Source organism: Cynoglossus semilaevis, chromosome 2 (assembly GCF_000523025.1).
Source record: "Cynoglossus semilaevis isolate Cse_v1.0 chromosome 2, Cse_v1.0, whole genome shotgun sequence".
In the NCBI taxonomy this organism is placed as follows: Eukaryota; Metazoa; Chordata; class Actinopteri; order Pleuronectiformes; family Cynoglossidae; genus Cynoglossus; species Cynoglossus semilaevis.
This window is the reverse complement of record NC_024308.1, coordinates 11,231,641-11,258,640: the sequence shown is the minus strand read 5'-3', so window position 1 is coordinate 11,258,640 and position 27,000 is coordinate 11,231,641. Positions and strand designations below refer to the sequence as shown.

General features: G+C 41.5%; 5 protein-coding genes and 1 long non-coding RNA gene across 10 annotated transcripts in view; 3 read left to right on the top strand and 3 right to left on the bottom strand.

The window, feature by feature from the left end:
- Positions 1-1,986: 1,986 nt before the first annotated feature.
- On the bottom strand, positions 1,987-11,081 carry orc1 (origin recognition complex, subunit 1). The gene is made up of 18 exons (XM_008338006.3): positions 10,818-11,081; positions 9,369-9,496; positions 8,790-8,962; positions 8,172-8,610; positions 7,719-8,031; positions 7,160-7,267; positions 7,017-7,079; positions 6,798-6,905; positions 5,634-5,874; positions 5,385-5,491; positions 5,195-5,296; positions 4,415-4,586; positions 4,211-4,318; positions 3,139-3,288; positions 2,869-2,988; positions 2,572-2,741; positions 2,410-2,497; positions 1,987-2,310 (listed from the first exon to the last, which is right to left on the bottom strand). The coding sequence occupies exons 1-18, from the start codon at positions 10,907-10,909 to the stop codon at positions 2,116-2,118; spliced, it is 2,877 nt and encodes a 958-aa protein (XP_008336228.1). The 5' UTR covers positions 10,910-11,081; the 3' UTR covers positions 1,987-2,115.
- Positions 11,082-11,593: 512 nt separating this feature from the next.
- On the top strand, positions 11,594-14,457 carry prpf38a (pre-mRNA processing factor 38A). The gene is made up of 10 exons (XM_008338138.3): positions 11,594-11,827; positions 12,337-12,496; positions 12,680-12,801; positions 12,881-12,966; positions 13,062-13,172; positions 13,425-13,531; positions 13,653-13,679; positions 13,764-13,855; positions 13,982-14,030; positions 14,245-14,457. The coding sequence occupies exons 1-10, from the start codon at positions 11,698-11,700 to the stop codon at positions 14,285-14,287; spliced, it is 927 nt and encodes a 308-aa protein (XP_008336360.1). The 5' UTR covers positions 11,594-11,697; the 3' UTR covers positions 14,288-14,457.
- On the bottom strand, positions 14,179-17,958 carry LOC103399427 (interferon-induced protein with tetratricopeptide repeats 1-like). Of its 2 annotated transcripts, none has more exons than XM_025064427.1 (3): positions 17,912-17,958; positions 16,169-16,272; positions 14,179-15,798 (listed from the first exon to the last, which is right to left on the bottom strand). In XM_025064427.1, exons 2-3 carry the CDS (start codon positions 16,171-16,173, stop codon positions 14,475-14,477), a joined length of 1,329 nt encoding a protein of 442 aa, XP_024920195.1. In that variant the 5' UTR covers positions 16,174-16,272; positions 17,912-17,958; the 3' UTR covers positions 14,179-14,474. The 2 variants fall into 2 exon arrangements, with proteins under 2 accessions (XP_024920195.1, XP_024920192.1); XM_025064424.1 differs by having other exon boundaries at positions 17,907-17,933.
- A 65-nt stretch (positions 17,959-18,023) lies between these two features.
- trmt1l (tRNA methyltransferase 1-like) lies at positions 18,024-25,555 on the top strand. The gene is made up of 16 exons (XM_008338110.3): positions 18,024-18,150; positions 19,668-19,775; positions 19,857-19,919; positions 20,040-20,153; positions 20,232-20,296; positions 20,906-21,062; positions 21,196-21,316; positions 21,397-21,476; positions 21,722-21,974; positions 22,078-22,290; positions 22,376-22,566; positions 22,802-22,868; positions 23,735-23,898; positions 23,993-24,052; positions 24,608-24,734; positions 25,104-25,555. The coding sequence occupies exons 1-16, from the start codon at positions 18,090-18,092 to the stop codon at positions 25,297-25,299; spliced, it is 2,040 nt and encodes a 679-aa protein (XP_008336332.1). The 5' UTR covers positions 18,024-18,089; the 3' UTR covers positions 25,300-25,555.
- LOC103399389 (uncharacterized) overlaps positions 25,213-27,000 on the bottom strand; it is a 9,201-nt gene continuing 7,413 nt past the window's right edge. For all 3 annotated transcript variants that reach the window (XR_001761769.2, XR_523633.3, XR_001761768.2), the window contains 2 exons: positions 25,904-26,190; positions 25,213-25,349 (listed from right to left, as the gene is read on the bottom strand). This is a non-coding gene — a long non-coding RNA (uncharacterized LOC103399389). The remainder of the gene's footprint in view (positions 25,350-25,903; positions 26,191-27,000) is intronic.
- The window catches only part of niban1a (niban apoptosis regulator 1a), a 12,376-nt gene continuing 11,467 nt past the window's right edge, over positions 26,092-27,000 (top strand). For both annotated transcript variants that reach the window (XM_008338100.3, XM_008338093.3), the window contains exon 1: positions 26,092-26,221. In XM_008338100.3, coding sequence (XP_008336322.1) covers positions 26,167-26,221 — 55 coding nt within the window. In that variant the 5' untranslated portion in view covers positions 26,092-26,166. The remainder of the gene's footprint in view (positions 26,222-27,000) is intronic.

Below are 27,000 nucleotides of genomic sequence, written 5' to 3'. Positions count from 1 at the left end.
CATGGTTGACCTACTGAAATAAAGTACCATGAGACTCTGGACTACAGTAGCTGCTTGTAGTTACAGCTGTAGAGACTTCAGTCTTGGGTCTGATGTAACCACCTTCTGTTTGACTTCATCTGTTTTCTTCCTGTCAGGTCTTGGAGAGGGTGGCGTGTCAAGGTGAGTTCATCAAGTTCTGTTCAAACACTTTTTATGAGCTATGGGTCATTTACACTTCCACTGTCTCTCCTTCCTGTGTTTCAGTGAACTGCAGCAAGCTGCAATCACCTGACCACACGCCACAAAAGTCTTCCTCACCCCCACAGTTTAGACTGAGCATGTTGCATATCCTGTGTATGCTGTATGTAACAGCATATCTGTTAGGAATTTGTTAGAAGTTAGAAATATTTGAACAGTGACACAATCTTCATGATTTGGGCTCTACATTCCACCACTTTGGATTTGAAATGAAACAAGTACAACGGGACCGAAGTGCAGACTGCAAGGCTCAAAAGTAATTGGACCAACGGTAACCATTGAAAACCCGGGGTTTACCTGTGAAAAGGAGAAAAAAGAGAGTTACCCACTGGAGTCCGGAGTAATTGTAGTCCGGTAATTGAGTAATTAAAGTAACGAGTTTGCAGGGAAAGTAACTATTGATTTTTATTGCTTACTGCTTATTTATATTTTTTAAGACAGAGGTTTTATTTATTTATTGCACCTCGCTTTGGTGTAAATTAAATTAATCAAACTCAAACTTAGGTATGTTCTTAAAAAGAAAAGTAAACAGTTTAACAGAAGTGCTTTTAAAATTGTATAAAATGTATGAAAATGTATATAAATTTGTTGAACAAATCCATCTTTAATTCCTAATTTTATTCATCTATCCATCCATACACTCCTTCAGTGGATTTGTCATTACTGCATTATGGTAGCATTTGTTTGTTTATGATGTTTGTTTATTCAGGAAAAAATAATCTTTCAGCATTGTTATTAATAACTGTCATTATTAAATGTGACACCAATTAAAACTCATATGGAAAATTATATTTGAATTTTTTTGTTTGTTCAAAGGGAAAAACAAAGGCTCCAAGTTCAAAGAATTGGAATTTTCTGTCAATTATTTAATGGTTTGGGCTTGACAGGGTTAATTTTGACCTTTAAACGCCCAATTGAGGAGAGTTTTTGACAAAAAAAAACTGTCACACAGCGAGAACACACCCTCAAACTTTATGGAATGACAGTGGTTAACTCCTGCTGCCATATGACTGCGGCCTAGCTACCCAAGGAAACAGCCTGAATTATGACTCAAAACAAACATGTCTGCTGCCCAGACTCTCCCACCTACCAGGAAAGCCTCGGAATCCAAAAAGGAAATGGTTCAAGACTCAGTTCTCTGCAGCTTTTCCACTTCACAGGTGTGTGTAATTTTGCACGTGTGAACCTGAACACCAGTGGATCAGAGACGAACTGGTCTCAGGACAGTTCTTCCTGGTTGAGGAACTGAAAAGTTCAGGTTGCTGAAGTCAACCTGCAGTAGTTGACTAGTTTAACCAACTAATTCTCTGGGTGACGTCACCCTCCATTACATAATGTCCGACAGGGTACTCTGAGCCGAAGATTCAGTTTGATGATGAAATACATTTTCTTTCCATGTTTTAAATACAATAGATTTTCATATGATATTTAAAGTGAAAGACGGCAGAGATGAAGATGAGGCGACCTCCAGATGAACAGACATGAGCAGAACAGTGAGGTTCAGCCCACATTTTAAAAATACCCAGTTTCCCCATTGAAGCTGAGCTTCAGCAGGGTTTAATACACCACCACAAAGTGGACCCAACTGTACGGGTCAAGCCTGCGAAACTGCTGATTTAGCACCACTTCTGTATGCAATGCCACCTGTGTACCACTAGAGGAAAACCAAGCCTCACCCATGGTACGAGTACCACCCCTTGAGAACCACTGCACAGTCCAAACTATGAATCAGTTTGTAAAAAAATATTTTACATTGACAACATAACTTTATTTGAAATCCGTCATTTACAATAAAATGAGACAACATCAAGTACAAGTTAAGAAAACTCAAGAATTCAGTGGCTGGCTCACGGCCCAAGATCAAGATCGAGGTCTTCACTCGGCCTTCAGGGCGTAGAGAACGTCGTCCTGGCTAACATTGAGGCGCACCCGCAGCAGGACTCCCAGACGGCTGGACTCCAGCAGCAGCAGTCTGCAGGCTCCCAGACGCTGACACACAGCCAGACCCTCCGACACACTGATGGGCTGCAGACCCTCCACCCGACACAGAGCCTGGTGCTGCACAAACACCTGAGGCCGTTGGGGAAAAAAAAGTTTGCTCTTTTCCCATGGCTCTGTACATTTTTAGGACTGTATTTCTTTGCCTACTTTTTGAGGACGATTAACTACCTGTTGGAAGGTGGCCTCCTCCAGCCCCCGCCTACGGAACTCTGCGATGACGGCCCTGAGGAACAGCTGCTCCTGAACCGAGGCATACCTGGAGACAAACATCACCTTTGTTTCTTTCTATCTTTATTGCTGTATTTCATCCCTGATATAGACTTTTCCTACTTGATAGCTGTGACGTAGGTGGAGGAAAACATCTCATTGAGTGCCTCCATCACATGACCCATCCCCACCAGGCGGGCTGTAGACGGTGCAGCTGCAGAGTGTTCACAGATCTCTGTGGCTCTACGGCAGATGTCCAGACAGCGGCGAGCGTCGCCTGATAGAGCAGCCACCTGCCAGGAGAGGAAGGAAGGGGGTTTGGGGTGGGGGGTACATTTATTACACAACATGATCTTGTTCTGTAGACCAAAAATAAATAAAAATAAATTCAAACTACTAAACTCCTGGGCTTTCTTGTACCTTTCGTGACACCAGTTGCAGAGCGTCCTCCTCGAAGGCCTTCACTTTGTTCAACCTGGACATGATGATCTGCTGGAGCTGTTTGAAGGTGTACGGTTGGAACGACATCCTGGTCAAACCCTGGAACGGGACATAAACCAGATCAGAGAATGGATTCACGTCCCAGTTGGGAATATTTAATATTGGAAAAAAATATATAAAACATGGACGTTTCACTTGAACGTGTCCGTGCTTTTGACAGAGAAATGAAAAGATGAAGTTTCCCCTCACCAGTCGACTGGCCACCCTGTTGATCATGATCCTCTCCGGCAGGTCCATGGTGTTGGCGATGGTGAGCACCACCAGGCGAGCGTGTCGCCGCGTGGGCCAGTCAAACAAGTTGTACATCACATTCTGCTTTCGTGTCCACAGCAGGTCCAACTGTTAGTAACAACAACAGGAAAATATTAAAGATTAAAGAAGAGTTGCGTCTGCAGTGACGATGACTGACTGAGGTCTGTCTGAACTCTTCTTCTCCAAACGTCATCTGTTTCTTTGTCTTTTTCAAATAACTTTCTTCAGAATAGGACAGTTTGTCAAACGGACCGTGCTGAAACTTTTACATCAATACAACCTTCACTTCCACTTGTTTTAGGGGTTATTTTCTTTGTTCACAATACAATTATATCACGATTTTGTGACATAATGATCTCCAGTCAAACTGTGACCAAATCCACTGATTCTTTTCTCTGTCAGAACTGTGTGAAATCCCATCATCAACTGAAATTATTCTCTTCAATAACAGAAAAGAGAAAAGAGGGAAAAAAAGTCACATTGTTTTCCAAAAATACTGTCCATCACCATTGGTCTGCTCTGATTACGTCAAACTGGTCTGATTGACTGTCAATATATGAACCAACAAAAGAAGAGAAGAAATAAGAACTGGAAAGAGTTTCTTTACAGGAACACTGGAAAACAATGTTGGTGTCTGTGGAACAAGTTCTTCCCACATTCTTGTTCAACATCTGAATGTCTCTTACACACGAGTGTCTATGCCAGGTCCCTTCCTAGGCACCTGACGTCTGGGTTTAAGAGAAGATCACAACCAATCCCAACCCAATCAGAGATCTGGAGATAACTGCTAAGTTGACATGATGCTCCGCTCCAGCCTCCACTAGTGACTGTAAAGCCTTCAGTTTATGCTCCTGGTGGAGGAGGTGGTGATAATGTTCCTGCTAAGGAGCTCCAAACACAGCCCAGTTGGGCCAACATCCCAACACTGAAGGTTTTAGAGAACACGCCGTCTCACACTGATGTAACAGAGTGGACAAACTAAGTCTGTTGTTGTCAGGTCTGGTCTTACTTCGTCCACCAGCAGCACCGTGCTCTCCTTCCTGGGCGCGGGGTTACTGAACCTCTTCTCCAGTAGAGCTGCAGCATGGTCGGCTGTGGCTTTCTGACCAGTCAGTTTCTACAGGGAAAAAAAAATTCATCAGTGTCGATGTTGAGAAAATGTAATCAAATTTAAAGATTATTAAACATCAGAGCTATGGAACACCTCACTCACCTGCAGGATCTGTACGTAGGCCTGATGAGGATCCGTCATCTTCATCCCATTGATCTCAATGAAGGTGAACGACGGAATCTCATCTACCTCGGCCGCGTGCTGTAGACAGCGCATGACCTCGTGCACCGTGGCCGTTTTTCCTGTTCCTGGAACGCCTGAGATGTACATACACCTGAAGACAGTCACAGAGGGCAACACTGAGAACAGCCACTGTCAGCAGGTCAGAGTGAACACAAACATCTGGATCAGGGTCTTAACGAAAGCTGTTCAGGTTTTAACTTGGCACTGCTGTAGTGAAACAGAGGAACCTTTTTAACCAACTCATCTGAGCAGATCATTATTGATGTCTGGTTAAAATAAATAAATAAATATGAACACAGTAAATAGTACTTGTATCGCAGGATGACCTCATTTTGGTCTGATGGTGTTTTATTTAAATATTGCAATATTTAATTTCCAGTGTATTGATTTTTTTTATCACCAATTCTCAGTCAAATATTCCTGGTGTTGGTTCATTGATTCCAAATGTAGATCCCTCTGTTCCAATGTTAGTAACCTGATGTTCAGATGGAACAGCAGCAGAGTCTTTACTATGATGACACTTTGACTACAGTTACATTGGTGGAAAAAAACATTCAATATATTGTTGTAACTATAATATTGCAATATATGGTGACGTGATACTCATCGTATTCTTGACAGATTCTTGCCAGTACACACCCCTATTTATGTGGACCCTGGACATTACAGTAACTGCCCCACTGCAGACCCTCGACTCACCCTCCAGTTCCGTCGATGACCTTGCTCTCCACAAAGCTGTAAATGTCCTGGAACTCCTGCTCTCTGCAGGGGAGTGACTCCGGCACAGAGGAAACGTGGAGTCTAATAGGAGATGTGGTGAGAGGAAGTTACAGCACCATAGTATCACTGGTATCTGATGATGAACAGCAGACCGCAGCATTCTCCTCACCTGGTTCTGGCCTCCTCCAGAGCATTGGAGGGCTGGCGGGCAGGAAGCGACCTGCTGGGAATACTGGGAGTGGCATGCCGGGGGGTCCTTGGTGTGCTGGGTGTGATCTGGGAAAGAAAAGGACTACAGTGGAGGTGAAACTGTAAAACAGAAATCCACTTGCTTTTATTTCAGCAAACTTTTAACCGTAAATGCTGCCTTGAAAATCGTGTAATTTAACTAAACATTTTTTAAAAACCTCAACCTTACCCTTTTGTTGGGTGTTTTCCGGGGGGTTCTGGCAGAGCTGCCACTTTTCTGTTTGGAGCGAGGAGTACGTAATCCTGCAGCATTTCTCCTCTTCTTGGACACAACGTCTTCGTCACTATCCAGCTCTTCATCTTCCTCTTCCTCGTCCTCACTGCTGCTCCGGAGCTCCTTCTTTGAAGGAACAAACTCGTCCTCGTCCTCACCATCTGAGTTCAGGTAAAGCTGGCAGTCTAGAAGATTCCTGCACAAAAATGACAAACACACTGTCAGATGATGTTTGGTGAACGGTGGTTCCCAACCTCTGTGTCGTGGTACACTAGTGTGCCGTGAGAGATCATTAGGTGTGTCATGGAAATGTATCCAAAGTCACTTAATTGGCCCCAAAACTATTATTATTTACTGCAAATATTTTTCCTTTGTTCGTCAATGCATGACAGGCAGAGCAATTAAATCCTCTTCTGCTAGGTGGCAGCAGACGGCTATTGAAACAAAAAATAACCAGAGCTGTTGAAGAAGGTCATTTAACTAACTTCAACTAGAAGATTGTTTTTAATTACATATACTTTTTGTGAGATTTTTGTTTTGTGGTGTCCCGTGGGATTTTTCCTGATGATATACAGTATATGTGCTGCGGCTCAAAAAAGGTTGGGAAACACTGGAATATTGGGATGATTATTATTTTTATAATGGGTGGAGTTGTCCAGACCTTCACTTCAGGAAGTTTTTCCTCAGTGAATGACCCTGTTCAATATGGCTGTGTACGGGCAAGAATCTGTCGATACGATACGTATCACAATACAATATATTGCGATACTATAGGCACAACTAAGTATTCACTTTCTTTCCTCAGTGTAACTGCAGTCAAGTGTCATCATAGTAAAGACTCTGCTGCTGTTCCATCTGAATATCAGGTTACTAACATTGGAACAGAGGGATCTACATTTGGAATCACTGGAGGAGAAAGAAAAGAAAAAGAAAATGAACCAACACCAGGAATATTTGACTGGGAATTGGTGATAAAAAAAATCAATACACTGATGGAGGAGATTGATACGGTATCAGGAAAGGAATTAAATCAGTTTACTGATAGTTTCTTAGAGCCCTACTGATTACAATCAAGTCCAACACCTTACTTTCTCATTGTTTTCTCAGAATAACACTCACAGTTGCTTCCTGATACGTAAAGACACCAACTGAGCTGATTTTCTTTTGGAACTTCTTGGTGTGGCAGCAACAGGCAGCATTGGGGAGTTTTCATTGTCCACCTCAGCTCTGGGGTTGGTCACCATGTAAACAAACAAAAAATTAAATATTAGACAGGAGTAGAAGACACCCAGTAAAGTCTTACTAAAGTGAGAAGGACAGTCTCGGACAGACACTCACAGAACAGCCAGAGCCGGTTCCCTCGACGTTCTCCCTTCTTTCTTCTGTGATGGTGTGGCAGCTCTGAGGACGGACGGACAGATAGACAGACAGTTTGTGACAGAGTTCGAAGGCAAAAATCCGTTGGTGCTATTTTGACTCACTTCTGCCCTCTGGTGGTAGAATTTCTCCTGGGCGTGGAGTTTCTTCTTTTGGGTGTTAAAACTGAACTGTTTGGTACATCTGCCTCCACAACGTCAGCCTGCTGGGGGCTGAGAGCAGACAATCAAACCAGTTTAACCTTATGGTAAACCAGTTCATCTCCAGATCACACTCTGCTCAAACATTTAACCAAAACATTTCAACTCAAAACAACAAAAAGTTTATAATCACTATTAACGGAACAGTGTTTTGCGTTTAATCAAAATTAAGTCAATTGTTTTGTGGAAAATTCAGTAATGAAAGTTGTGCTTTGAAACTTTTTTTCTCTGAATCTGTCATTATCTTCCTTTGTCAACTTCTTCCCAACTTTAGTTCTATGAACTCGGATAGGAAAAGGTTTAAAATAAAAAATATTCACAGTTCAGATCAAGTGAGAGCTGCAGCAGTCTTAGCCTCGACCCCAGGAATCAGACGCCACTGACTGCCTTTCTTTACGCACTGACTACACAACTGTAATGTTTTCTCCATTCTTGTGAATGCGGGGTTGGATCAAACTCTGACCTGTCGGGGTCCTCTCTGCTTGGTGACAGGGGACTGTGCACGCCTGAGAGCTGTCTGAGGACCACAGAGGATGGCTTGATGGGGACAATGTCTTCATCATCTACGACTCTGTGACTCTTCCTCAGAGGGGTGAGGCGGTGAGAAAGAGGACTGGCCAGGGCCCTGTGGCCTGATCTAAGTGGGGTAAGGCAGTGGGGCAGTGGCTCCATCCGTGGAGGAGATGACGAGAGCCTCTGAGCCAACATCATTTCTGAATCCAGCTTCTCATCCAGCTGCTGGCCCTGGATGTCCCCCTGGGTCGTCTTCTCTGGACCTGGTGGTAAAACCAGATAAGAGCAAAACCTGAGAAATGAGCTTAAAACTCTTCAAAGAGCTAATGCTGGCTACAACAGTCATGGTTCAGACATTTTTGTCCAAAATTAACTTGATTTTGAAAAAAACAAAAATGCTTACTGTTAAGTTCCAGTTTCTTGCGGACTCCAGGCGTTCTTGCTGAAGCACTCCTCCTTTTGGCACTCAGACATTTGGAGGCGGACAGTTTGGTGGCCGAGTGCAGGGACTCGGCCTCCAAGCTGCCCACCTTCCCTGCACTCATGCAGACTCTGCTGCGTCTCACTTCTCCTGAACAAGCACGGGCCATGATAAGGGGATCTGGCGTTGGCAGCGCGCGTCGAGACGAGGGGTGAGGCAGTGGAGCTGCTGCGGTTGGGGAGCAGGGAGGTGAAGGGGGCAGGGAGAGTTTAGGACAGGGAAGAGGAGGAGTAGACAACACAGGACCCACTAATGAGGAGTCCACAACCTTGAAGGTTTTGGAGTCCCAGGACAGCTTCACAAACAGAGTGTCTTCATCTTTGATGACAGGAAATTTAGCTTCAGCTTCCACATGAACCACCTTTAAAGAATTTAAAGAATAAGTTCATACAAAAAGACAGAAGAAGGAGTAAGTTTTTAAATGTTATAGTTGACAAAAGGTGTGGTCTGTTAACAAGAAACTGAAATGTTCTGTCATACATTAGTGGCATAGACTAAGTGTCTGAAAAGTGAACACACACACACTCTAGTGGTCAGCACCTGCACTGGTCTGAGGATGGACTCGGCGTTGACCTCGTCATCACAGCTGCGGCCCTGATAGAAGAAGATCTCCTGTGGGTGGGGTTCTCTGCCCAGCTGCTTCAGTTTGTTTAGAGGAACTTCAGACACACGAACAAACCACTGAACACACACCTTCTTCCGCTTCCCGCTCTCTGAAACGCCACACACACACACACACATTTGTGTTTAATCATTTGTATCAGTTTGGAGAAAATGTTAACATCAGGGACAAAGACAGACAGAGACAGTCAGATCAGTTGTGTCATAACAAGAACTATTTGATAAAAGAACTGAAGACCAGAATCAGCTGTGAATACACTGTCTCTTCTCAACCTCCCCAGTTTTACACCTCACCAAGTCACTTTGTTATTCAGACTTACTTAACCAACACTGTCTTCATTTGTTTATTCAAACGTGGAAACAGTTTTAAACAGTTTAATTCACACTGTGTTCAATGGAAAGAAGGAGATAGTGTTTTCAGCTAGCTGAGTAAGTTAGCTAATTGATGATTTTTAAAAGTGTTGTGTCCTGTTGGCTCAAACATTTACCCAGACTCACCATCAGCAAACAGTCTGATGACCTTGGCCACATACGGGTGGTCTTCATCGTCTCCTTCGATGAGGATGTGTTGACCTACGTTAATGATCGTAGTCTTCGGGAGACCGTCCACGTTGATGGCCAAAGATCTGCAATGGACACGAAGCAAAAAACAAACATAAATAAATAAACATCAGCAATACAGCTGACAATACTGGTTGTAAATGGACGACTGTATAGATATAACTATTCCTATTGATAAATGTTTCTGCAATTGATTATTATTTATTCAAGTTACAAATATTGTACATTTGCTTTGTCTATCATTTTAAAGTTAATCACATGAAAAAAAACTCAGAAGCATGGACTTCATTATGAGCTCCCACAGGCTACAATGACTTGGCTGGTTGCATTTGGCCCGTGGGCCTCGAGTTTGACACAAATGGTATATAAGAAACGGACACGGTTGTCGAGTTATATTTAAATTCCTGAATTAAATGCTATCAAGGGAAACAAATACAGAAAAAGGACATTAAGACATCAGATTACAAACATTTAAAAAGTCACATCATTGATAAGAGCAATACTTATATATATATATATATATATATAATTGGTCCATTGTAGTGCATGGCAAAAAGGAAGTCTGGCTAATGGGAATAATCAGGACGTCCACGTACTGACTCTAGGTAATAATAATAATAATAATAATAATTTGATTATTATTTGATGTAAAGTGTCCTTGAGTGTCCTGAAAGGCGCTTTTTAAATAAAATTTATTATTATTATTATTATTATTATTATACTTAAAGTGTCATTTTTAAAAAGAACGTTTTAAAAAAAAGTGCAGGGATCCTTTCACACTGTTGAGTTTTTAAACAACAGGAAAGTAAAAAGAGAAATTATCATAGAAGGTAAGGGAGACCTGTACACAATATCAACAGGGATATTGATCAATTTACCAGAACCTGTTTCCCAGAATGTGTAAAAGAAGATTAATCATGATTATAAAATTAACATATGAGATGTGACCTTTGTAATTTATAGCTGTTTTATGAATTTCAAATAGAAAGTTAATGTCAAGTCATATACACATAGGTGGACGTTTGTTGGAATGTATATCATTCGTAGTTGAAATGCATCTCGAGTAAACATCTTCTGAAATATTTATGTTGTTATAAATATAAAGACCATTCCATTTAAAGGTAGATGTGGTTACACACTTTGTCACTACATGGTTCATACTTTGGTTGCCAACGTAACGTCGCTGAAAACCGTTTGGGGAGTGGTCTGTCAAACACAGCTGCTTTTACCCACGTAAGAAATAAGTGAAATTCAACAAAGTCACTATCAAAGACTGGGTCACATTTCAAAGATGCTTCTGTTACAACCCTTATGGAGCTAATATCGCTATCTCGTTCATTTACTTGTATTTGGCCGGATACAGAGCACTCTTTTCTTGGTTCTTACCCGTATTCGTAGGTTTTTAACTTCCTGTTGAAAGTTGGTTCTCCAAGCCACTTGTAGACTCTTCTGACTCTAAGTCTTGAGAAATACTTCATATTTTTTCCTTTCCTCAGGTCGGAAAATTAAAAAATAAATTAAAATTAAAATTAAAAACAACTATCACTCAGGCCCCGTTTTGTATGTAAACGTGTTCAGTTCTGTGTAACAAGTCTGCCGGTTCACAAAAAAACCCCAGAGTTTTCGCGCGAAAACTCAGCAACTTCCTTAAGTTGTCGACTCAATATACGACACTGCCCCCCTGTGCATGGAGGTGGCATCAGAACCTCGGGAAACAGTTTATTTTAGCATTTATCCGTAATGGTGTTTCGCCATTGAATAACAAAATTGTCTACAATGGTCACCATGTAGCTTTAATTGTTGGAATCACCACATAGTGAAATGCCTCTTTATATAAGTTATGAATCAAAAGTGATAAGTGGTAAACATGTTATTTCAAACACTTGGTAATATAAAATGAAGATAACAACATATAACGTTATCACAACTTTTGTAACGACCGTTTTAATCCAAGTTCAAATACGTTGTGAACGGTTGTGTCACTCCAAGTGTCATCAGTAAAATCCTTGTATTCAGTCAATTAAAATTGTATAAATAAATATATTTTATATCATATATTAAAGTATTTAGAATGGTAACTATGTTAATAATATTCATTATTAAATAATAACATTTTGACTTTGCGTTAAGATTTAAACAGACGGATTATCTTGCTTTTGCTTTGAAAGATTTGAACCGGACGCGTTATTTTATTTCCGCTGCCGAGCAGAGTCGGAGATTGCTATTTTCTCAATGCTAGAATTCTAAACCATTTATTACCTTTTCGATGGCAAACAGAACAGTTAAAGATGCCAATAGTATACACGGGACCAACCCACAGTACTTGGTGGAGAAAATCATTCGAACCCGAATCTACGAGTCTAAATACTGGAAGGAAGAGTGTTTCGGTTTAACAGGTAAGTACCTATTTAGCATGTTGTTAGCATTTCAGCCTGAGATCTACTCAAACCTCTTGTCGGTTGACTTAAATAAAAGTAGAAAATTAGTTAAATTCGCAAAGTTTTTTCTGAAAATAACGCAGTGAAGAGGGGAACTAATTGTAACATGTTTCTAACATTGTGTTAGCGGTGACTATCAATGTGGTTTTAAATAATCATAAGTTGGGTTTTAAACTTTTGGTCATAGTATATTATGAAACTATTTTAAATATTTGGATACATTCAAGTGAAAAATCGTATTTGAGTTGTTAAGGTCTGTCTTAATCTGAACACAGTGGACCTGAAGACTGTTCAATTAATGGTGTTTGTGTGAATTGTAGCCTAAACGTTGACGATATATGGTCTTAATTTAGAGAGAACCCCCCCCCCCCCCCCCCCCCCCCCCCCCCACCCCCCCCACCCGGACTTGATGACGGCACCTAAAGCTCTGCAGTGGTCCTGATATGTTTCTTTTTTTTTTCTTACAGCCGAGCTGGTGGTGGATAAGGCCATGGAGCTGAAGTACGTGGGAGGAGTTTTTGGCGGAAACATTAAGCCCACACCGTTCCTCTGCCTCACACTAAAAATGCTGCAGATTCAGCCAGAGAAGGACATCATTGTTGAATTTATTAAAAATGAGGATTTTAAGTGAGTCTCCAGAGATGGTAGATCTTTTTTCTGCGTCCATCTTTTATTGTCACACAGAATTTGTGATAAGGACTTCATCTGATTTTGTTGGTCACTGTAGTGAGAACTAGTCAACCCTGGTGTACAACATTTACCGCTACATCCTAGTATGGTCTCTCTGATCCGTATTCACTCTCCCTGTAGATATGTTCGCATGCTTGGAGCCATGTACATGAGATTAACTGGCACTGCAGTGGATTGTTACAAATACCTCGAGCCTTTATACAACGACTACAGAAAGATCAAGAGTCAAAACAGAAATGGAGGTACATTTTAAACTTCATAAAGTCATTTTTGTGCTTATTCACACTTTTGCTGAGTTCTTAAAGCAAACTTTTGTCTCAGAGTTTGAGTTGATGCACGTGGACGAGTTCATCGACGGGCTTCTGCACGAGGAGAGGATGTGTGACGTCATTCTGCCGCGGCTCCAGGTGAGTTAGTATATTATCATACAGTCGGGGTTTTGTACACCTGTGTTACTGACCGGTGTCTGTGGGTGTGTGTGTTTTTTGTTTTTTTTTTACAGAAGAGGCAAGTTCTGGAGGAGGCGGAGATGTTAGACCCACGTGTCAGTGCTCTTGAGGAAGACCTTGATGAAGTGGAAAGTAGTGAGGATGAGGATGAAGAGGAAGAGAAGGTGAGAAATTGAAATTGATTCACTGATCCTGTTGGTCCTGTAACACAGGAGGATAAACAGAAGCCATTTCAAGCCTGTTGATTTATTTCACCATTACTGTGTTTGATCATAAACTACAAATTCTGTTTGAGAATGAAAAAAGTCAAATAATGAGAAAATATTTGATTAAAACTTAAAATTCAGTCAGAAATAAAAAATCCTCCACTTGTCAGGTGATTCACATTCGAACATTTTTTTCTTTTGTCCCCGCAGCCAGAGAGACTTCCGTCTCCAGAACCTCATAGACGTAGTTACCGTGACAATGACAGACCTCGGCGCTCTCCGTCTCCTCGCTACAGACGGAGTCGCTCACCCAGACGGTTTGTCTGATCTCTGCTTTGTTTAAGACATTCGTCGTTGAACGTCGTATTTTTATACAGGTTCATTAACGATAAATCTTTTTCATCCTGTTGATTTGACTTTGTTTTTCTTTTTCTACAGGAGGAGCAGATCTCCAAAGAGGAGGAGGTACAATGATTTCTTTTAATACAGGCACAAAAGGATATGTTTTTTTTCTCTTCATGTTTATCAGTGTCTTCTGTCATGTGTCAGTCCGTCACCCCGAAGAGAGCGCCACCGCAGTAAGAGCCCCCGCAGACACCGCAGCCGGTCCAGAGACAGACGTCACCGCTCCAAATCCCCAGGTAAGAGAAACATTTGAAACTGATGGATTTACATTATGAAAAAAAAAAATGAATGAATGAAGTGGTCTCAGTGCAGGTCCTGAACTGACATTTGGTTTCTTTCTACTGTCCTTGGTCATCAACCAGGTCACCACAGGAGCCACCGACACCGGAGCCACTCCAAGTCTCCAGAGAGGTGAGCTCTGCTCTGACATCAGGATGTCCCACAGCTCCATGATAAAATGTTCACAAAAAGTAAAACAAATCAGGAGCCACATGACAACTGTCCATGACATGAAAAACAGATATGTTGATAACATTGTTTGACAAGTGTTGAAAGTTGATTTTTTTTTTTTATCATTACAGTGAGAGCCTCATGTTTTAATTTTGTTTTTTAACTGTTTTTACAGGAGTTCAAAAAAAAGTCACAAGAAAAGTCGAAGGAACGAGTGAGCAGACCTCTTTTTTCGGCCACATCCAAATTGTCTCTGTCTTTTATAATATGTACATTCTGTACTCTTGTACGTGTTGTTTTTAATGATCACAGATCAGGCGATCAGGCAACTGCAGCCGGATCTGTTGATCCATCCCTTTATTCTATGATTAAATATCATGCAGAAAAACGTCTTTTGTTTTGTTTTTAAACATGATGGTCATTCTTCATAGCCTCTATTATTTCCTCCTCAGATGTGTTTTTTCTCAGACACTCTGACAGTTTTCTTTTCATTTCAGGACATTTCTCTCTATAGTAGTTCTTTTGCACCTCTCTGATGCTGTTTAGTCTAAAGAATGACCTATGTTGGATCTCTACCACCTTCATGTGGTAGTTCATGGAAGCATTGCTGTCGTTCCTATTGAAGTACAGGTGCTTTGCATAAACATTGTAAAGGAGCTGCTTCTCTGCAGGTTCTAGATCTTTATCAAGTAGCTCCTGGAAAATGGCGTCTGCTTTTTTTGCGTCATATGTTGTTTTTGCGTACATACTTGCTAGGTGTAGATTTATTAAAAATGATGACTCTGGGTATTCTTCTACCACCTGCTGGTGAAGACTTATAGCTCGTTTTATCATATCATGTGTTGCTGGACTGCCCTTTCCATTGATAACTTTCCATTTGTAGCAGATAGCAGCACATCGTTTTAGGTACCGTTGGTCCGGATGTTTCTCCAGAGCCTTTTCGGCCACTGTGATCGCCCGGTCAACTAAGTCAAAGTATTTATAACATTTAAGAATCTGTCTAAAGCTTTTGTAACTGCTCACAGGTTTCATCAAAACCTTATTGGCCAAAGAATCTATTTCGTTTTCGTCAACTTTTTCTCCACTAAAGCCACGTTTTACGAGGCACATAGCAGCTAGGTACAGGTTCTCTGGATCTCTGTCTTTGGCTTCTTCTAATTTCATCACAAAGTCTACCAGATTGCTTTGTTTTTCCTGACATAACACGTAGGCAGTCTGCCACTCCACCATGTCCGGCTGCATCTCCACTGCTCTCTGGAGATAATCTGAAGCTGTGACTTTTGTGTCATACATTAGAACCCAGCCTTTCTCAGCACAGATCTCTGGGTGAAGCTCAGCCTCACTCCCAGATGGGTACTCTTTCATAAGTGCTTCAACCTCAGACAGATAGAACTGACTCTGTGCTTCTTCTTTTTGATGGTAGTGGCACCAAGCCAGATTAGCATAGCTAACCATCAGCCACGGCCCCCTGTCTGACCTTCTCAGTCGGCTGAAGGCTTCAGCAGCTCTGCTGAAAAAAATCCTGGCTTCATCAGTGGAGCTCACGTGGAAATGAATGAACCCCAGCATGTTGTAAATGGGACCCAACCACCCGTCCTCATCGGTGCTAATATCCTCAAGATTTTCCTTCAAACGCTTTAAATAGTAACTGCTGCCATTCAGGTTCCAAGTGAAGTGGCATTCCAACTTCTCCAGTTTGTCCTTCAACGTTGATTCCCTCAGTGTAGAACTGATGGAGAATCAGGATAAAACAAAGAATTACAACTTCAATTGTAAAACAGAAAGAATGAATGACTTCTGTCATGTGCTGGACCAAGACATGTGTCTCAAACAGCTGTTTGATAATTAACAGAGATGTGTTAACAGATAAACAGCTTAAAAAAAACAAGGGTTTCTATACATTTGTAGAAGGCAAAAAACCTAAAAACTAAAACTTCACTCCAACATCAATATAAGAGAAAATCCAAGAATCCAATCAGGTTTGAACTGAGATTAAAGCTAATGCTTAGATTATAACTAAAACAAAAAGTTTTGCTGACAAGTACTAGAGATTTTTTAAAATGACTAAAAAGAAGTACGTTTTTTAAAAATGGACTCACCTCATCGCTGCCTCTGGAAGTGATTCTCTGGTGTTGGATTAAAAAGAGCGATCACAGCAGTTTGGTGGTAAAACACAATCTGCTTTCAGACCTGTCTGATCTGACTGAGGAGAGGTAAAGCTTTAAAGGACAGGGAGGTTGAACCTCCCACAGCAATAATAATGAATCATCATCATTAAAGAATAAACAGTTTCGCCATGACGTTGGTGAACAGATAAGCTGTTTGCATTCATGATTTTCTTTACCACCCCCCAACTGAAACCCAGCCCGTTTTACTGTCAAACGATCATGTACTTTTCTAAGGATGGAAGAAATGATCGATACACTGAAATATTGCGATAGTTTTGATTTTATATCGATTTTTTTCAACAACTAACATGCAAATATTTGTGGCACTGGTTCATTTTTGTGTTGCATTTGCATACAGTGGGGCTTCAAGATACCAGTCTATTCCGTTCTACAACAGCACTCGTATTGATTGTTGATAGAATTTTCCCCATTAAAAGTAACTAAAAACCAATTCATTCGTTCCAGCCCCCCAGAAATATACTACTAGTTAAATAAATTAACCCCCGTCTTAACATCAAAAACACAGACATGAACAAATAAATTGATAATATAAAATAATAATAATTAAGAAAACATTTTATGTTATTGTTATAGAAATGGGTCAAATAACCCAATGAGGGACAGTGAGGAAGACAGCGCCACAGTGTGTCAAGTGGACAAATGGAGCTGGGTTGAGCACTGGTAAGTTTTCTCGTATCATGAGGAAAATCTTGCAAAAAATGCTGATTTTTAACTTAGAAAACTTGTATTTCTGGGAGCTGGTATTTTCATTTTATAAAACATCACAATTATTTTTGCTTAACATTTTAGTTATTGTCATGTCCACTAACATAACTATTCATCTAAACCGAAACCTAGGCCTCCACACTGTATGACTGCTCAGTCTGGCTACTGTCCATGAAGGCCAGTGTTGTTTTATAGTGTTTATTATTAGTGTTAAGAATAGAAACGTAATCGTTGGGTTTTGGTCTCAAAGGTGTGGTTATGACCTACACTCATGACACATTGAGTTGATGTCACTGAGGGAGTTCAGATAGTCCAGTTGATATTAAACACTCTTATCACAACAGGACATTGCCCGTATTCATGCTGCGCCCCCTGTGGTTTAACTGTAGTCAAAGTGTCATCATAGTAAAGACTCTGCTGCTGTTCCATCTGAACATCAGGTTACTAACATTGGAACAGAGGGATCTACATTTGGAATCACTAGAGGAGAAAGAAAAACATTTGCAGAATTCGTTGGTAGTGTGAGTCAAAGTCTCAATATTTACAGTTCCTGTACAATCAACTAGAGGTCAGAGGTTTAAATGTGACACAAAAATTAAACACAAATATTGGACTATTAACTGTTATTAAAAAATAATCCATACAGAGCTGTAAAATATTCATACAGTATTGTGAAACAAAACATCACAATATTTCAGTGTATTGATATTTTCTTACACCCCTAATTAATAATACAGACACTCAGTGGGGTCCTTCAAAGAAGTTGCTCATATTACATTACATTTGTAACAATAAGCACATAAAGCAATATCATATAAATATTGACATTTTCCCTCGATTAATTATTCATTGTGATAAAACAGTCATCATGGTTTATACACAGCTACACTGTGATTAATCTGACTTTGAAAATTAGCAGACGACAGTCCATTTTATACAGTACCTGACCTGGGTTATCGGTTTCTTTACCATCGGAAAACCCCTCTCTGTTTCTGGTTAGTTTAGCCTACTGGATTCCTAACCAATCGTCACTAGCCTTACTTTTGATCGTATCCAATCTGAAACAGGAGTGGGCGTTGCACCGTGCGTAAGTAGGAAATGAAATCGTTTGTTGCTGTAGTTCGTAATGGCGGAGCTAAAAGAGGCAGAAGCTACTCAGCTACACCAGGAGGACGTTGACAGGAAAGGTAGATTAAATTGACAGAGGTTCTTAATATAATATTCAACAAAAGGCTGTTCTAAACAATATTAACCAATAATCAATCTCTAACAGTTTTACGCAGTGATGTTTAGGGAAATCTGAGTTTGTAACTGGTGAACTGAAGGAGGGCCTCACCGCGGAGCTCTGCCGTAGGACCTAAATAGTCAACAGTAATGGCGGATAAACGACAAGGGAGAAAAAAGAGCCGAGTGTTTACAATAAAGGACTTTATAAATGACCCAAAGATTATTTGCTGTGAGCTCTTTAATGAATTAAAAGCTGCGTTTTCAGACAGTTTGATACGACGCGGTCTGATCACGGAGCTGCTCTGTAGGACTGTGGGACTTACATCTCTGGACATTTTAACACTACCAGTTTATCTGTGGTCAAAGCAAAACGAAAATGAAAACATTATCGAGAAAAAAACATTTCCCTGTTAGACTATTTGGTTTTGATGCTATGTTTAATCTACCGTACATAATTTAAATTCAGTCAAGCAGAGAATATAAGTATCGGATCAGAACAGAGAATCGTTTGGACCTTGTCAAACGGTGCACATCCAAACGTAGTTCGGTTGCTTCATTCATGTGACTTAAGTGTTAAGTATGTTCTAAGTCTGAATATACACACAGCACATGTCATAGAAAAAATATTGTTCGACTTTTTATTTACTTTATAAATACAATTCTGTCAACATCTAGGGGGTGTACGGGCAAATCGCAGGGTGGTTTGGGTTTTTTTTTATCGAAGGAAACATTAGTTTAACTTACCTTGTTGCGTGACTTACACGTTAAGGTAACTTACAAATCGGAGCAATACAGTTGTCTTTTTTTTTTACAATATCAAACATTATTTGGGTATTCTGTGTTCGATAACTCTGGCGCGTCAAGTCCATAAATAAACTTTCCTACCTCAGTTCAACATGACGATGACGAGGATGGTAACCTCGGTCGTTGACAGCCGTCGTCTGCTGCTGTAACTCCACATTTTCTTCACTGCACATTATAACCAATATTTTGGTTCAAATACTTCCATAAACGCTGTCCTCACGGACACAGCCTGCATGTGACCTCTGACGAGTTGATTTCGCGAGTGCAGGTGTGCTAATCGTATGCGATTGGTACCTGAATGGCGACGCAAGCAATGGGCGCTGGAGTGTACGTTCAGTTTGTAGCTACGACTACGTCAGATAATCAAAGAGTCGAAGAAACAAGTGACCAGGTCTACAAAGAGACGACTGGGAAACACTACAGGGATGTTAGCACACATTCTAGAAAAGATTCACTCTGTCAACTGTGGGAACATTCCAGACTACAAGTAGATAACCAGTCATGTATAAAACTACTAATATACACAAAAACATCAACAACGGCATTTTGGAATCATATTTGGGCACCGTAAAATGACCATGTTCATTCATTTAGCCAGATTTGTCTCATGCCAGGTTCACATGGGAAAATATTCTTAGTAATTACACCATTGTCAATGTTTCTGTCTGTGAAGGTTGTGATGGTGGAAACGCATCATCAACTGGTGACCAAGTCACCAAACAGGAAACGGAGAACGACCTTGCTGCAGATAATGATGTCAAGCCCTCCACTACAACCATTGGTAACCTAGCTCTCTCTTTGTGACTAGCAGTGAGACTTAACTTAGAGATACGATACGATAAGTGTTTTGATGATCTTACAGAGAGACACATCTCTATTCAAACCACATTGGACGGTCTCGAGTCCCTGGTGGACCTAAACGGAGGTCAGTCTGCTTCTAACCTTGACTACTGCTGGAATGAAAATGTTTTAAACTTCATTTTTATTCATAAATTACACACCCAGTGAAAACTCAGCTGTCATCTCCTGCATCATCTCTCTTCAGCGGGACGTAAAGCATGTCCTCTGTGTCCAGAGGAGAAGTTTAAAGCCTGTTACAGTCACAAACTCCGACGACACCTGCAGAACCTCCACTGGAAAGTCTTTGTGGAGTTTGAAGGTGAGAAGATGCGGCGTACTCTGCACAACACATTGTCACACGCTAAAATCGATGCTAACACGTATTTGATGTTGGCAGGTCAGAAGATGTGCATCTGTCACCTGCCCTGCAGAAACCTGAAGCCCAGCCTGAGTGGAGACCAGGTGAAAACTTCAACTGTGACAGCTGTAGCTAAAAGAAGAATCTCCTCCACAACTTCATTTTTAACATTTAGTTCATTTAAATAAAGGCAGAGAAATGAACTCTGTCTGCCGTCAAATAATCCCAGTTAGAGTTTAGACTTTGTTTACCACGGAAACATTCAGGTGTCCTGTGTATTGTCCTCTAGATGGAAGGTTTATTTTATAAGGTCAATAACACTGGCCTCATCATACACGTCAATATTGAGATTTTAAGATTTCCCACTCCGCACAGAACTGCGACTATGTGACTCCCCTGCTCCCAGGGGGCAGTAAAGTGCAGCTGTATATTGTGGCTGAATTCCACATGTTTACTAAGTGTATATTTACCATCATTGATGAACCTTGACATTCATGGTAATCAAGTAACTAAAAGAAAAGAAAAATTATCTCAGGCTAGAACCCTGTGACACCTTTGTCTACACGATGGCTGACGACATGGATTATTTAAATAAGAAATTATCCGAGAGATAACTTTTTTCAAGAATATGGCGAATTCAATTCTGACCATCCACAACTTGACTTTTAAAGTCTAATTTTTGTTAGTGTTGAGTTCTGATTGTGTTCTTCTAGGCTTCAGGACGACATGTGGCTCATTACCACTGTGTGGTTTGTTCTGTCACCATCGCCCGAAAGACTGACATGGTCAGCCACCTCAAACGCCACATCAACAAAGGAGAGACGGAGGCCAGTTACTCTGGGAGCTCTGACACGACGTGTGAAGAACCAGGTAGAGAACGTCTTTGACTGTAATGACTGGAGAAGCATTTGATGGTCAAGAAGAGCCAAGGCACACGATGAATAACCCATCACTGGTCTGGACAGTGTGATAATCTGTGTGTGTGTGGCGTCATGTTCTGCAGCTCCTTCGGGTCAGGCCTTTGAAATCATGAAAGAACTTGGAACAAATGTCCAGCTCCTCCCCAACTACACCACCGTCCAGAAAAGTGACACTTATTTCAACCGTAAGATGAAGTCCAACAGGTGTGTGCTGCTGCCAAGTCCACATGTCTTTAATCAAATCATGAACTTTTGGAAAAAGTTTTTGTGTGTGTGTGTTTCAGGCAGCTGGTGTTCTGTTCACTGGCTGTTCTGGCTGAAGAGCGCAACCCAGTGGAGTGTCTGGATGCGTTTGGAGCCACAGGTGGGCAGTAGTGATGGAGCCATGTAGAACGTCAGGGTCCAAATGTTCAAATGAATGTCTGATTCACCTTTAATCTGACGGAACGTCTTAACTCCAGAGTTTTTTGTAGTCCTTCGTCCAAAAATTGCATTTGAAGTTATAACTTTGCTTTGGGGTAAAAACCCAAAGTGAAATTATCTCATTCCTCATTTGGACAAATGTTTTGTGTCCTGGTACCGATCTGCTCTGTCTGGAACTCTTCACAGGAATAACAGGCCTCCAGTGGGCGAAACACCTTCGCAGCAGCGTCAGAGTGACCATCACTGACATCAATGAGACTTGTGTCAAAATGATCAGAGAAAATTGCGAGTTGAACAACATCAGAGTGGATACAGGGTCACGGGGCCCCCGGGGGCCTGAGGGTGTAGGCAGTGATGCAGATGGGTCCCCCATTGCTGCAGTGGAGGTTGCCAAGATGGATGCTAACGTCATTATGCACCTTCGGCCTTTTGACTACATGTGAGTGTGGAGACTGATGCGTTATTCCACTTCACGAGGAGACAGTGTTTTTGGTATCATTGTCGTGGAGTCTTAAAGAACTAACAGAGACTTTTTCTTTCAGTCACCTGGATCCCTTTGGGACAGCCGTGAATTATCTAGACGCTGCCTTTAGAAATGTCCGCAACCTGGGCATCGTGTCGGTGACATCCACAGACACCAGCTCACTGTACTCCAAGTATCCCAACGTCACCCTGCGCCACTACGGCTGCAATATCGTACGCACCGAGTATTACAAAGAACTGGCTGCACGCATGGTTGTCACCTCAGTGGCCAGGTAGGTCGGCACATCTGCCAAGTAAAACACCATAGAATACAGAGAAGCGCTCCTACCTTCACCTGGTTCCCTCTGTGTGCTGCAGGGCAGCAGCTCGCTGCAACAAAGGCATCGAGGTGCTGCTGGCCGTGGCGCTGGAGCACTTTGTCCTGGTGGTGGTGAGAGTCCTCAGGGGCCCCACTCAGGCTGACGAGTCAGTGAAGAAGATGAGAAATCTGGTTCATTGTCAGTGGTGTGAGGAGAGAGTCTTCCTGAAGCACAGCAACATGGTGGATGGTAAGTGTCTTCTCATTTGTTACATTTAACCTGAGAGTTTGTTGATGATAACTCAGCAGCTAGCCCATGAGATAACGCATGGATAAGAGGTTAGTGTTTTTACTAGTATTAACTAATTTAAAATGAACCTTAAGATTAAATACATCGTTAATACGTTTTCTTTAAAAAGGTTGTTGATTAAGTTGGACATAATTGGTGAACAAACGAAATCAATCTTGTGGTGTGTTTCCTCTAGACACACTGCCCTGTACCTGTCATGGAAGTCTGCCTGGGAAGACGGCGGTGCAGCTGGGACCCATATGGTAAAGACGAGCACCAGGCGCCACTGAACGGCAAAACAAAACACTAAGTTCCGAGACGCTGATATGCCTTTTATTATATACGTTTCTTAAGAGTGCTGAGTTTGTTTACATTCAGCGACTGGGCGCCGCCATATTTAAATTAACAACGTTGCCTCTCGTCATAACGAGACCTCCTACTACGTCAATAACTGCCGGCTCTTCTTATCAATCTGTCGGGTTAACAGGCCTTTATGCCAATTAAATATCTTTGAAAATGAAAACGCGTCACTTCAAGGGGACACCGGCGGCATAAAATAAAATGTTAAATGTATGTTTTACACGCCGGAATTTTTCATACTGGGTTTGTGATTGTCCGGTAATTTATTAATCAGGAAACAGGCGACGTCATTTTGACTCTCGCGAGCATTCTGCGGAATAACGGGAAATGTGAAGAACTTACAGAAGTTAGTGACTGAAGGAGAGCGATGTTAGCAGATGACATCATTAATGTAGAAGTTAGTGGCTGAAGGAGAGCGATGTAAACATGTTAGCAGATGACATAATTAATGTAGTAATACTGTTTTTTAAAATTAACTTTTTATATAAAGCCATATACATAATTTTGTGTGATTACACAAAAGTATGTATATGGCTATATATTATAAATATTATATCAACAAGTTTCTAATAGAAGGTTTGGGTTTTGTTTCAGGTTTAAATCCATGTCTACAAAAATACTTGAACTCTGCCTTTGATTTGCCACTTAAATATGAAAATCAAGGCTGTCAAATGATTAACTTTTAATCTGATTAATCACAGTTCAGCAGTGGATTAGACACGATTAGGCATATGTTATTATGATTTTAAATGCATGTGTGCTGGTGCAGGTCTGGATCTCTGTTCAACATAGGCTTCCTCAGGAGGATGCTGGTGGCTGCAGTGAAGCACAGCATGGATGACATCCAGCCTCTCATTAAGACTCTGATCTGTGAGTCTGAGTGCACCACGCTCAAAGCTCTGGTCCACGGGCCGTCTGTTCTCACCAACCAGGGTAAACACCCACACTGCACAAGCGTGTGTGACTGAATGAGTGTGTGTAAAATTCCTGCAGCTCCTTTTTACCTGGTGGTTGTGTTTCTCTGCAGTGGAGTGTGGCGTGGTCATTAAGACCTTACAGAGTGGAGAGGAGTCAGCTGATCAGTCAGGTGAGTCACTGCAGGAACCTGTCATGGTGCAGCACTAAAACATCGGCGCAGCAGAACTGAATTAATGGACTTTTTTTTACTGCACTTCAACAATAAACTGATTTACTCCAGAAGGATGCAGTAATCTGTACATCCGCAGTACTGCTGAAGTAGACAAAAATCAGTGTTACTGAGATGACGATGTATGCAGACGTAATACAAATATTCCTCGTAGAATCCTCCTTTCTTCAGCAAATCACTGACAGAGATCCGGTGTCTCCATGAAGTGTTCTGTCTGAGTGGTTTGAGTTCAAAGCCCATGGGCTTTGCCTTCGTCACTTGAGCAACACACCTTCAGGTACACCAGACACTGGGACCGCTCCAGGTCACCTGTAATTAAAGCGTTCAACCTAGAGAGGGCAGTGTCGGTTTCTGCAGTAGCAGCTCTTGATTAATCCATCAGTTAATTATAAGCCAACATTCACAAAACCAGTAAAAAGCCAGGAAAATGAATATGTTCAAAAACTACAATTTAAAAAAATACATTATTACTTTTTATCTTTAACCGTTCTGCAGGTAAAAGAAAGAGTGGAGAGGATTCTGGGAACATTCTGAAGAAACTGAAGTCAGATGCGTCCCTGGAACATCCACCGTTCTACTACAGCATCCACCGTCACAGCATCCGAGGCATGAACATGCCCAAGTGAGTGAAACTGACGTCGGCCGCTTCTACTGCAGTGGCTTTTATTAGAATTTTTTTTTTTTAAATGTGATGTGGTTCAGTTGAAATCACAGGTTTATCCAAGGACCAGGTGTACCTGGTGAGGTACCAGGTGAAACATTCAATAAATTTTCAACAATAAAAACTCAGATGTCAAATAATTTACAGTAATTTAGAAAAAGATTTGCACAGATTAATTTGGATGTTGTAATGAAATACTGGAAAAGTGTTGTAAAGATTTGATCAGGTTAGAGTGGAGCCACGCGTGGAGATGGAGCAGGTGGAGGACTTTTTGAATCTCCCGGACGTTGTTGTGACTTTGGTTTGTGTTTCCTGTTTCCTTCTGGGCAGGTTGAACAAGTTCCTTCAGTACCTGACGGAGGCGGGGTTCAGGGTGGCTCGCACGCACTTTGACCCCACAGGAGTACGGACCGACGCACGGCTGGAGCAGTTCAAGGCCGTCCTCACCAAGTACAGCGTCCCCACCAACACCAGCGCCGCCACCAGCACCTCTCAGACCAGTGGCAGGGTGGAGGGCGTGGCCTGAGGGAAACCAGGAATGATGCTGTGGAATTCTGGGATTCCTGTGACTCTGCTCTGTGTCAGGTTTAAAACAAAGAGATTTATTTGTTAATCAAAGCTCAACTCTGAGCACAGTTTATCTGACACATTTATTTATTTCACTTTCTTTTCGGTCCCAGGGATGAAACATTTTGTCAGTGTTTCAGTGTTAACGTGGTTTTGTTTCATTGTGTCTGTGTTTCTGCCTTAATAAATAAATTAACATTTGTGCAAAAACTGAATTCCTGTGTTTGGTATTACATTTGAGCTGGAATAAAGAATGAAAAGAAGAATAACTTTCGTCACCTCTGCACTATTGTGATTTGGTAGCAGTATTATTTATTGCTGGATTTTTTGGGATTTGTTTAAATTTAAAAAGGAGCACTGTGAGCTGACTGTCGAACTGTCATTCACACTGAAGGTCATTCACACCAATACTCAATCTTTTTTTTAAATTCTTACTCCAGCGACCACTCGAAGGATATTCGTCGTGTTCTTATGTAATACGTTTATGACGAATGTGTTACGTCATCGTTTCTTGACGCGACTGATGTTCAGTGGACTGAAAAGTTTCATCCAACTGGACTCACCAGGGTTCCTGCCATTTATTTACACCACTTTTTACAGTGGTGTGTGGGAGGGAGAGAGAGAGAGAGAGTTGTGGTAAAAAAGTGAGTTGCCTGTGGTGGGTGAGCGTCATAAGAGGGAGGAGTGTGTAGCCATCCTCCCTCCCTCGTCCTTCCTCCTTCTCCTGCTCCGGTCTCCTCCCTCTCTTCGTGGCTCCTCTGTGGTGACGGTGCTGTCTGTACCTGGAGGTCTCAGCTCCACCTGTGGATCCTCTGACAGCAGCAGTATGGGAGTCTCCGCGTCCAGTCTTCTGGATGAAAACAAATCAAACTACATCAAAGGTAACGAAACAAACAAACAAAATACAAACAACTGCTGATTTCTTTCTACTAGTTCTTTTTTATCTCTCTCTTCTTTCTTTTCCTCTTCTTTCTTTCTTTCTTTCTTTGGTTTAGCGCAGTTTTCACCGCGCTCTCCTCTGACTCGGTTCTGTGTCACTGCTGGATGAGTGGATCGCGTTCTTTCCTCTTTACGCATCAGCGGAAACAGTGAATCCAACTGTTGCTGCTGCTGCTGCTGCTGTTACTGTTGCTGCTGCTGCTTCCAAACCTGTCCGTCTGGTTTTCTTTCTCTTTGACTGAACTATCCATTCTCCAATCCATTCTCTTCACTCTGGACCACTGTTGTCACCACTGGACTCTGCAGGTGTTGAAATAGTTCTAGAACTTTCCTATCAGTCACTACAGGACCAAGCAGGTCCACAGTATGGTCCCAGGAATGTGACAGATGTCAGATCTTCCACCAACATTTATTTTGTGGTCTTATATGTTTATATTTTCTACCAACCTTTAGCCTTCTTGGCTGAAACTTTAACCATTTCTAACTCTTAGAAAACTGTTAGCGCTTGGTGGTTTAATGTATTTATAATATAAACCAACTTTACACTTAATTTAGGTTAATTTAGGTTTTGGTAATGTTTAAAATATTCCTCAGTTTATTACACTTCATGTGTGTTTTCTAATAGAGCCGTAGCTACATGGTTAAAGTTAGCTTGTTAGCTTGATTCAGCTCAAATGAAAGAATGTGATGGGGTGTCTCCTACCCCCCCCCCCCCCCCCCC